This window comes from Lytechinus variegatus, chromosome 11 (assembly GCF_018143015.1).
Source record: "Lytechinus variegatus isolate NC3 chromosome 11, Lvar_3.0, whole genome shotgun sequence".
NCBI classification, from domain to species: domain Eukaryota; kingdom Metazoa; phylum Echinodermata; class Echinoidea; order Temnopleuroida; family Toxopneustidae; genus Lytechinus; species Lytechinus variegatus.
The window spans coordinates 12,674,622-12,685,518 of NC_054750.1; the positions used below are offsets into that span (position 1 = coordinate 12,674,622).

Consider the following 10,897-nt stretch of genomic DNA (forward strand, 5'->3'; position numbering starts at 1 on the left):
AGCTATCACCAGTGGTGTACATTGCACCTCCCCGCCCCCAAAAAAAGGGAGATAAAGCAAGCTGGCACAGGCACAAGAATCACCGTGTCTGCGACAACTATGTCCGACTTGGCCTTGGTACTGGTTGGGTGACAAATCCTTTAAATTTGTAATATTAGATCAAAAGCTTCAGTCTGTTATGTTGCTAGTTCCGCTGAACTCCGCTGGCTCCAATCACCAAATACAAAGACCGAAGTTCTTGCTCGATCTGTACAGGGACTCAATGACCATATGTTTATGTAATAAGTTCGGATAAAACAGGGAGGTGTAGTTGTGTGAGTTGGAGCAAGTCACTGTCCCCCCTCCCCCCTTTAAGTTGACTTTTCCCAGTTTTGGTGCATTTCAGGCCAAAGGAAGAATAATGATCTTTATTTTGGTACAGTTCTTTATATAAAGACAAAAATCGATGAGCCCTGTCAGGGGATTTTGCATTGTTAACCCCATAATGGTGGTAGCCAGCCGTCTGTGTACGAGAAGAAATAAAATAAAAATTAAAAATGTTAAGAAACTCCTCGAAACAGACGGCTGCCACCTGTCTAGATAAATATCAGCTTTGCCTTTGTGGCACAACTGTTACATCTACAATCAATGAAGAAGAAAAGTGAAAATGGAAATTAAAAATACAAAAAATTAAAATATGTAAAGAGATGGAACAATTAACATCCTCTATAAACATATTAGTCTAATTTTTACGCCATCGCAAATTTGACCCTAATTTCCCTAAACACATAGCTTTCCTTGCAAAAACAGATAGGCCTACCCTTTTATTTTCATTATTTTAGTGTGTTGACACCCTTAAAGGAAACCAAAACCCAAGGAGAGAAGCAATCTTATTGGAAAGAGTAAAATGAGAGGAGCAATTTAAAAAAAAGTTTCATCAAAATCGGTTATGAAATAAGCGAGTTATGGACGATTAAAAAGTCTTGTTGTACTTACTATGTCAAATTGGCAAACGTGCTTCAAAATGGCTGATTTTGTGGACAACTCTCCATTTGTTTTGTACACATATTTTCAGATTTTCCCCTTTATTTTACATATTTCATAATATCTCCTCCTAACCTTGACATATATGGTGTGGATTATATTTTCCCATGACATATGTTGTGCTCAGAAGGAGGCAAGATGCAATTTGAAAGATAATAATCTGAAAATTTGTGTACAAAACAAATGGAGATCAGCCATGGAGATCAGCCAATTTGAAGTACGCTTGCCAATTTGAGGATACCCATAGAAAATACAACAAGAGTTTTCAAATTCCCATAGCTTGCTTATTTCATAACTGATTTTGATGAAACTTTTTTGAACTGTTCCTCTCATTTTACTCTTTCCAATAACATTAATACTTCTCTTCTTGGGTTTCGGTTTCCTTTTAAAGAGAAATGCCAGTAGTTGCAGTAAACACTGATTTCATGAGTAAGTCTGTAAAACCAGGCTTAATAGTCAGAATATCATCGAGGATCTAGATCTGGTACAGTTACATAAACTGAACTTTGTGTAATCTTGAAATCTACGCTAAAAATGTCCACACTGAAGATCACCAACACAGGGACAGTGTATATTATATTGCTGGAATAAAGACCCGACAGAAGTGACCGAATCCGCGCTTATTTTGCTTATTTCTCAGCAATTACACAATTTCTTCCAGAATCCTTTGGCGCATATTTTTTATTCATACAAACAGACACTTGGGTGGTCATATTATTAGATTCTGTAAAAAGTAATTTTGAGATCGTTACCAAAACTGGAATTTATCTTTAAAGTTTATAAGGTACCAGTACCGGTGGCGGTAGTATACTTATAAAACGTGCCCTGGCTTGAAAAAGACATCCTTTTAACTTTTTTTTTATGGTCGAGCTTGGTATCCACTCGTCAATGTAAGTGCCCCCCCCCCATCCCTCACAATTACAATATGTAAAGAGATGGAAAATTAACATTTGAGTCAGACCACAGTTGGCCTAGGTCGCCAATATTACAGCTGCCCAGCCCCGGCCCAATTACTGGCGAGGCGAATTCACCGCGTCGGTGGGAACTATCCATCTCGAAAAGTTTGTGTCAAATGTCATCAGTGCGTCGAGTAATAACTACGAGTAAGTAAAGACAAATGGAAAATGGACTTTAAAAATAGAAAATAGCACACCCTCGCCACTGAAATATGAAAAGAGATGGGGAAAATGAATTAAAAATGGGCAAGTCCGACTTCGTAAGTTGAGTGCCTCACTCGGTCGCAATCACACTCAGCACAGCCAGCCGCCCGAACAGGCCAGCTGGCAAGGTGAAGCTCCGGCCACGCCACCGATCTCCATAAGTTTTTGTTAAATGTCAGCTTTATGAAATGCAAAAACTTAAAATATAACGAGAGGAAATGTGAAAATGGAATATGAAAATACGAAATAGCACAAAATCACCTTGTAAATATGCCAAGAGACGGCAAAATCAACTCAAATATGTAGGCCTTCAACACAGCTCGCCGGCGGCATCGGATACCATGCACGATGAATATTCTCGTAGCAAGGCAGGGTACGGTACTCGTTTTATTTTCGTTCAAAAGACCTCAAAAAGCACTGAAATGTCAATTTTTCTGTCGAGAATGTATTGCAGAAACATGGATTATGAGGGAAAATACTTTTGAAGTAAAGTTTGTGGTTTTATTTCATGAAATTTTGAAGAAGAATTCAAGTGGTCGAGTTGTCCGATTCAGAGCCGACCCTGGACAACTCGACCGGGACGAGTTGTCCAGGCTAGAGGGTCGAGCTGTCCAGGGTCGGGCTGTCCAGTGGTCGGGCTGTCCGGACCCCCTGATTATTCTTGATTGGCGCCAGTTATATGCAGGCAGGTATGCAAGCAGCGCACTGCTGATTATTTTTTTTTTAACCGGCGAAGTTAAAAGGGTAGTTAAAAGAAAAGTAAGGAAGATTTGTGCTTGCTGGGGGATAGTCTTACCTATCATTTGCTAATATTATATCTTTTTAAGCGGCGCCTTTTCTTTTCTTTTATTTTTTTCAAGCAGCGCCTTTTCTTTCTTTTAATTTTCTTTTATTTTATTTGAGCGCCCCCCCACCCTGGATCCGCCACTGTGTTCCCTTAAATCATTTGTAAAAGAAAACTAAATGAAATAACCCTTTTTGGATTTATATTTATATCCTCTTTGTACGAAATGTGTGTGCATAGTGATAAATTTTGAACCTGCCAACTTTAGGGAGCGTTTCATCACCATTTTCGTCCGACAAGATGTCCAATTCGACAACTTTCCTTGATTTTGATTGGCTGAGAAGCACTGCTGTTATTCTTGTATCTGTCGAATAAAATGGAGACATTCTGACAAGTCCTGTCATTCATGACAACTTTCCCTGTCGTAGATGGCAGTGTGCACATTTTGGTAATAAAGATGGCAGCTCCCATTGATGATTTTGAACCGCGTGTTGTTCTGCCAGGGGATTCGTTGACAGGATATATTTCCGGAGGCGGAGAGCTTCATAATCAAATTATTCTTGGACCAGGGCTAAGGCAAGATGAAGCCAACATATGCTCAACAAAAGCAGGAATTCTAAGACGGAAGAAACCACATACTTTCTGGATAGATTGCCACCAAAAGAGGGTAGGTAACGCAAAAATCAATAAGTGGGACTGACACTGACAGCTCAGTAAAATTAGACAGCTTTCAGCCGTCTGTTTCGAGGATTTTTTTATGAATGGAGCCAACAGAGTTCAGTGGAACAACCTACATAACAGAGACCAAAGCTTTTGGTCTAGGTCTAAGTTAAAATTAGGCAGTGTATACAGCCACACGCGTGTGTCTTTACCATCCAGCCACACGCGTGTGGTTATATCCAGAACACCTATCTGTGGATACCGCCACACGCCGCCAGTAATAACAGTAAACACGTACGGTATGTAGGTCTGACCGTCTATATCACGATAAAAATAACCTCATTTCTTCATTAAATTCTTACATTTTAAACCCCTTTGATATCCTTAGATCGTTTCAATTTCATTCTCACCGTCTTCTCTCCTTGCTTTTCTTGTCTTGTTACAAACGGTCGTCTGTTTAACAGCAAATTCTCTTTTTCTACTTGTGTCAATTCTGGCTTCCTTCGCGGTGGCAGACCCATACAGCGTTAGCGCAGCGACATACACAGTTTGGGTTTCGTACGTACGCACGTATGCGCACATAGCCTAGAGTCAGTAGAGAATCGACACAAGTGTGGAAATTTGCTATTTAACAGGCGGCCTTTTGTAACAAGACAAGAAAAGCAAGGAAAGAAGACGGTGAGAATGAATTGAAACGATTTAAAGAAATCAAAGGGGTTTAGAATGTAAGAATTTAATGAAGAAATGAAGTTATTTTGATCGTGATATAGACGGTCAGACCTACATACGTGTTTTACTGTTATTACTGGCGGCGTGTGGCGGTATCCACAGATAGGTGTTCTGGATATAACCACACGCGTGTGGCTGGATGGTAAAGACACACGCGTGTGGCTGTATACACTGCCTTAAAATTAACCCAGGGAACTGGACTCTGGAGTTCACGGGCGGGAGCTCAGCCTGCCCCAGGCCCAGCCCAGGGCCAGGACCTTAAGTTACTGTGTAATTGACCATACTCACTAACCCAGGGGGCTCCCGGCCATGTAGCGGTCGAGAGCCCAGGATCGCACGTGCAATTTGGCATACTCACCTGCACCTGACAAGCGTGAAGTATGGTCAAAGTAATTCTCCACATAAATAGTTAAAACCATGAAAACAGAAATCAAGCACTTACCACGATTATATGGATGATGCCTAACGAGTGGCAGTTTTTCTGACATCTGAAAGATTGATTTTGTTGCTGTCTTTTCTCTACTTGTTGAAATGGGAACCAGCGTGGAAAACTCACCATGTAGTTGTACATGGTGGTTCTCATTTCAGCGAGTATAGTAAACTAGTTTGATCTGGATATACTTGCTAAAATGGGAACTAAACATGCTGGTTCCCATTTTGAAGAGTAGATAAAGACAGATTCTAATGAGATTTATTCCGTCAGTGATGGTTCTGATGAAATAAAGTTCTCAAGAAAACTGTCTTTATCTACTCGTGAAAATGGGAACCAGCACAATTCAGAAGAATTTTCCATAGCTGGTTCCCATTTTGAAGAGTAGATAAAGGCACTCATTCAATGAACAAGGTTATGATATAACCCATTGGGCTCGTAGTGGTCAGTAGAGGCGCTGGTCAGAAAATTGAGATTGTCCAATTTTTGTTACAGATACTGTCTCAGCCTCAGGCTCAGTTTTCAAAGATTTATCCACAGAAGAAATCTAGGAAAGTTCATTCTCCTGCCAAGTGCTGACACAAGTTTAGCACTCTCAAAAGACTCAATCCCTATAATTGCTGTCCAGAGGGACTATGTCCCGCAGGGGTAAGTGAAAAAAAACTCCCTATGTTAACAAGGACAATCTCAATAATCGACATGATTTGTTTTGGTTTATGAAGATATCCTTGTTTTCTGGGACAAACAAATCAGGATCAGCTAGGTTCGTCTTAACTCGCTCAATCGCCGTCAGCGCAGCTACAGCTGAGCGTACAAATGTGCCAGCCAATTCGCTGGCGCATCTGTATGCTCAGCTGCAGCTGTAGCTGAGCGTTCAGACATGCATACTTTTTTTCTTCCCCTTTATCAATTCGATTCCAAAACATTGTTATGGCAAATATGTGTGCGCGGCAGCCATGGTCATTTTGTGAATGCGATGTTTTCGAATTGGCACAGAATTTAGTCATTTATCTTAGTTTAACTGCCTCAATAATCAACCCTTTGATCACAATCAATGGAAAGACAAGATAAAGACTAGATACATTGTAGATGACTGCAATCTTCTATTTTAATTTTTTGTTTGAAAGAGGAGGGTTTTTTTCTAATTCAAAACTGACAAATCAGAAGGATTTGGCATTCATGCATATGGCTGTTTTCAATCTCGATCTCTTCCAGTATGTACCAGCTAAAGGAGACAAGGTTCTAGGAATAGTGACCCAGAGGGCAGGCGATATCTTCAGAGTGGACATTGGGGGCCAATCCAATGCTACTCTATCATATCTTGCATTTGAAGGAGCAACAAAGAGAAATAGACCAAACGTTCAGGCAAGTATGATTTACCATCATGTTGTTACCTAGCTTGGCAGCAGAAGGGTGTTAGGATCTACGTACAGTACATCAATCCCCATTCCTATTTGTCAGGCAGAAGGACTATTACTCTAGCGGATGCTTACGCTAACGCCTTTATGACAACCGCACAGAATTTGAAAATTGCAGGGCTTGCACAACTTACCGCCCTTCTGCTAGACGCGGGACAATTTGTGACGGCCTTTAGGCAACGATTGAATGTTTCAGCAAAGGCAAAGATTTTGTTTCTATGTGAAATTTATTCTTTTTAATGAAAAATAAAGAAAGAGAGAGAGAGAAAGTCCATTGATTACTTAAACATGAGATGTTCACTTTGTGCATTATCTGTGAACAAGCAGTTAGAAAAAAATAGGGAATAATTTTGCTTTACAAATTTGAATTAGCATTTTTGGTCATAAGAGAAAAGCTCTCAACTAAGTAATGTACTGTACAGTCCTATGCAAAATCATGCTATACAAAAGACTTTATGCATAGCAGTCTTTCAAAAATGTGGATCAAATTGCAAAATTTGCAATGCAATTCCAGGAAAATTATTCCCTGATGTTCGTATCTCCTTTATTTGAATTTACAACTGCAAAGTTTGACAGTGTGAAGAAGAATGACTCTTTCAGATAAGCTAATTTTTGACTGTTTACTTTTTAAGGACCAAAGTGCTACTGTATTTAGGCTTTACAGAGAACCTTCCCTAGCAATTATTGTATGTATTGGCCCTTTTGGGATGGCTTGTCCCATTGTAAGTCATTTGCTCAATGTGCAGGGAAGATTTGACAACATGATGAAACTCTTGTATCATCTTTATATGTCATCTTTCCTTTGACATAACATCAATGTTGCAGGTCGGAGATGTTCTGTATGCCAAACTCCTGGTTGCAAATCGGGACATGGAACCAGAACTGGTATGCATCGACAGTACCGGTAGATCACAGGGATTAGGTGTGGTAGGAGCCGACGGCTTCATGTTCCAATGCAGCCTGGGACTTGTCAGAAGGTACGTACATATGTTTATGGGGCTAGTTTCTTCATAAAGAACTTACAGGTACCCGCATGTACCATGGAAATTTAATTTTTAATTTTAATTGGCTACGCAGCCCTATGATGGTAGTTACTGTTAACAAAGTTACAGTAATAGGAAGTCCTTTATTATGAATCAGGCCTTTGGTGTAAGGGTTATCTATTGGAAGCCAAGTTATGGCAGAGATGTAAAGTTTGGTTAATTAGTTGGCAGGAGGAAGCACCCTCCCCCCCAAAAAAAATAAAATAAGAGTGTGTGTGTATTTGAGTTTTGTCAGACGTGTATCAATCAGATATGATTATTTACGTCTGGGACCGACCTTTAACGTCACCATCCGAAAGACGTGACCAGGGCTCGAACCTCGGACCTCTGCATCAATTTGTAACTTCCCCACATAGCTTGGATTACAGGCGCACGCCACAATGCCCAGTTAATAAAATAAGAAATAAGCATGTACCGGTATATACAGAATTGCTTCAAGATCCACATTATGAAAACCCATCCCCCAACCCCTCTAAAAAATGGTTATCTTACAAACGAGACTTTCATTAATTGGTTGATGTGCAAAATAAAATCTATGACCTGTTTCAATAACAAATTTGTAATAACCGCAATCCTTCAGTCTGATTGGCTGATGATAAATGTGTCATAGAAATTGAGCATTTGTTATTAAATCAAGTCTCTATGTAATGGGACCCTGATTTTTTGAAAACAACATAATACCAACAGCACTTGATCTCTTGTCTCGTGCCATGATTGTTCCTGGGGGTCCTGTAACATAAAGCTTAGAAATTGATTGTATAATGATTGATCATACACAAAAGTTAATGCAATGGATCATAGAAATCAGCCCTGTGATCAGTTGCTAAGCTTTATGTTACCTGGCCCATGAAAGTCCTCTCCAGTAGGGGAGACTCCCATCAAACATAGAAGGGTTGCAGCTCTTATATGGTGAACCTCTAATTGCAAATTATGCTTCATGTATGATTTTACATAATTTATATTGGATAAAAATAATGAATTTCAAGATTATTTTCCGTGCTAGCTGATACTTCCTGTTTTCAGAAATGCATGTGCCAACTTTAATTTTGCTCATGCAGAGGACTGTCAAGATTAAAAGGGGGACCATCATGTTCGCTCCCCCCCCTCCATTCTCAACACAATAGACAGCCAAGTATATTTTGGTTGATTTTATTATGTTATTCTTCCTGTTGATAACTTTTGAGCCATTTCTCATTTCATATAGCCCACAATGCAGGCGAAGGCTGCGGCTTTTGTCTTTGCCTTCATAGGAGTCTGTTGCCGTTTAATGAATGTATGAAACATCAATAAAGGTCTGATATACGGAAGACTGCAAAATGTGGGTGTGAAGTAGCCTCCGCCTATACACTGGTCTCGCATTACTTGTCTTTTTGTTTTGTTTGAAAAGCCTGAGGATACGGTACAGGTTTTTCCTAACAAAAAATTGCCTCTGGATATTCGCCAATAATAGAAAACAACAAGTAATGCAAGACAGGAGTGTATCGGCGGAAGCAGACACGTTTCGTTGTCTTCTGCATCATACTACCTGCATTGCTGATGTAACAGCATCAGACTCGTATAAAGGCAGAGACAAAAGCTGAAGTATTCCCCTATATTTTAGGCTATATTTCATATTGATAAGAATGTTGATTCAAGAAATTTAAATGAATTCTTTGTTTGTTCCCCTACCAGGCTCTTGTCTAAAGACTGTCCAATTATGAAATTACTCAATGAGAACATTCCATATGAGATTGCCTTGGGTATGAACGGTAGGATATGGGTCCGAGCCAAATCAATAAGGACAACGATAGCTGTGGTCAATGCCCTCGCAAACTGTGAGTTTATAACAGACGAGGAAATACAGATAATGATGCGTAGACTTGTGAATGGACTTGCTGGATTTTAAATCGAAGAATATACGATGGCCATGGAGAATGCCAGAGTCGCAAACTTTGAGTTTTTGACAGATGAGGAAATACAGGTAATGATGCATAGATTTGTGAATGGACTTGCTGGATTTTAAATCGAAGAATACGATGGCCATGGAGAATGCCCGAGTCGCAAACTTTGAGTTTTTGACAGACGAGGAAATAAAGACAATGTTGCGTAGACTTGTGAATGGGCTTGCTGGATTTTAAGTTCATTTCAGTTTTGTAAGGATGGTTAAATTCCAGTTAGATGTAACAATTGTTTTGAGGATAGCTCAGCGAGTTCCTAAATAAGAGTGTGAACTGTACTTGTTATGTTTCAAAAGGGAAAATCTACATGTATGAAATATCACTGAGTATTGATATGGAATATCACTTGTGACTACATTAAGGACCTACACGTACCCAATACCAAGTAGAATTCCTTGCATAGAGTTGCTTGTTTGCAAGAAATCCCATGATGAGCAGGACTGAATACTTCTTTTTAGCTGTGATTTGAAAAATTATGCTGAGAACTGTATGAACAGACTTTAAATATGAAAGGACTGTTTTTCTATTTTATGTATACTTGACCATCTCTGAAGAAAAATTCAAGAAACATCTTTTGAAATAGATTAGCCTTTTGTGTGTTTGATCTGCAGAAAACAACAGATCCTTGTGTCAATTTGTGCATGTTGATATCAGACTCTTGCCTACTTGTACTGGGATTGGTTGGCCTATGTGCAAAGCATATACAGGGTAATACATAGGCCCATTTGGGAATCACAGTTCAGTACTCTATGGGTTAAGAATCATTAAAGCTACAGTCACAAAAGTTTGTATGAACAATTATATCATACAAATCTGACCATTCATACAAATTATAGGTGTTTATAGAGATTTGTAGATAGGGCATAGATTCTTTTATAGAACAGCTGAAGATCTTCTTTCGAAACAAAATGATTATCGGTTAGACAATGACAATAGGATTTGTACGATTTTCGTAAGAAAAACTTGCAGTTTTTTGTCAGACTTTATTTTATATGGCCATCTTACAATTTTTGTTGACATAAGATGGTTGCATGTGTAACTTGCAGCACTCATAAGAATAAATCATTTGTGAGATTTTGCTTTTCATTTTTTTTACTTGTCAAGTGATCAAATCAACCCATCTTTTTTGTGATTATGTGTACTTCCAAGTTGCTAAGATTTTGTTTAATATGTATTGAATACATAACTGTGTAAATAAAACAGACCATTGTTTTAACTGAATTGCCAATTTTAATTTCTTCATGTTCTTGCTTGTACCACTAAACACTTGCTATGATTGGACATCTATGGATTACCTAGCACTGCTTTGAAATGTAGGGTGAGGTCAACTTCTAAAGGCTGAAAAATCACACAAGTTTGGAAGACATTTGTTTCTTTCTGTGTTGATGCGTGAGAATCTCAAAATTCATATCTTTTCTCTCATCTCTCCAATTACTCAACTGAAGCCTCTCAAATTTTCTGGTTAACAGTCCTTAAAGGCAAAAGCTAACGTTGTAGACATGTTTTTAAAAAAATATCAAAGGAGAGATGAAATATGTACATGAATGCTTTTCTGTCAACCTAAAAACTCTGAAACCAACAAAAAATTGAAAGAAATGCTTTTGATACGTTATAAATGAAGATTTTGTGTAATTTCTATCGTGCTGATAATAATTACAACACATAAGTGTATGGATGAAATTAAGATGGTATTTCCGGTCATTTTATATTTAA

The 10,897-nt window shown here is 38.8% G+C and overlaps 1 protein-coding gene across 1 annotated transcript; it reads left to right on the forward strand.

Annotated features, from left to right (window-relative positions):
* The first annotated feature begins 3,388 nt into the window (after positions 1-3,388).
* LOC121424442 (exosome complex component RRP40-like) lies at positions 3,389-10,451 on the forward strand. The gene is made up of 4 exons (XM_041620126.1): positions 3,389-3,634; positions 6,002-6,151; positions 7,030-7,181; positions 8,919-10,451. Exons 1-4 carry the CDS (start codon positions 3,425-3,427, stop codon positions 9,130-9,132), a joined length of 726 nt encoding a protein of 241 aa, XP_041476060.1. The 5' UTR covers positions 3,389-3,424; the 3' UTR covers positions 9,133-10,451.
* The last annotated feature ends 446 nt before the right edge of the window (positions 10,452-10,897 follow it).

Coding starts and splice junctions, on each gene's coding strand:
- LOC121424442 (XM_041620126.1), top strand. CDS start 3,425: ATGGCAGCTCCCATTGATGATTTTGAACCGCGTGTTGTTCTGCCAGGG. Junction 3,635..6,001: donor TAGATTGCCACCAAAAGAGG/GTAGGTAACGCA, acceptor GATCTCTTCCAG/TATGTACCAGCTAAAGGAGA. Junction 6,152..7,029: donor GAAATAGACCAAACGTTCAG/GCAAGTATGATT, acceptor TCAATGTTGCAG/GTCGGAGATGTTCTGTATGC.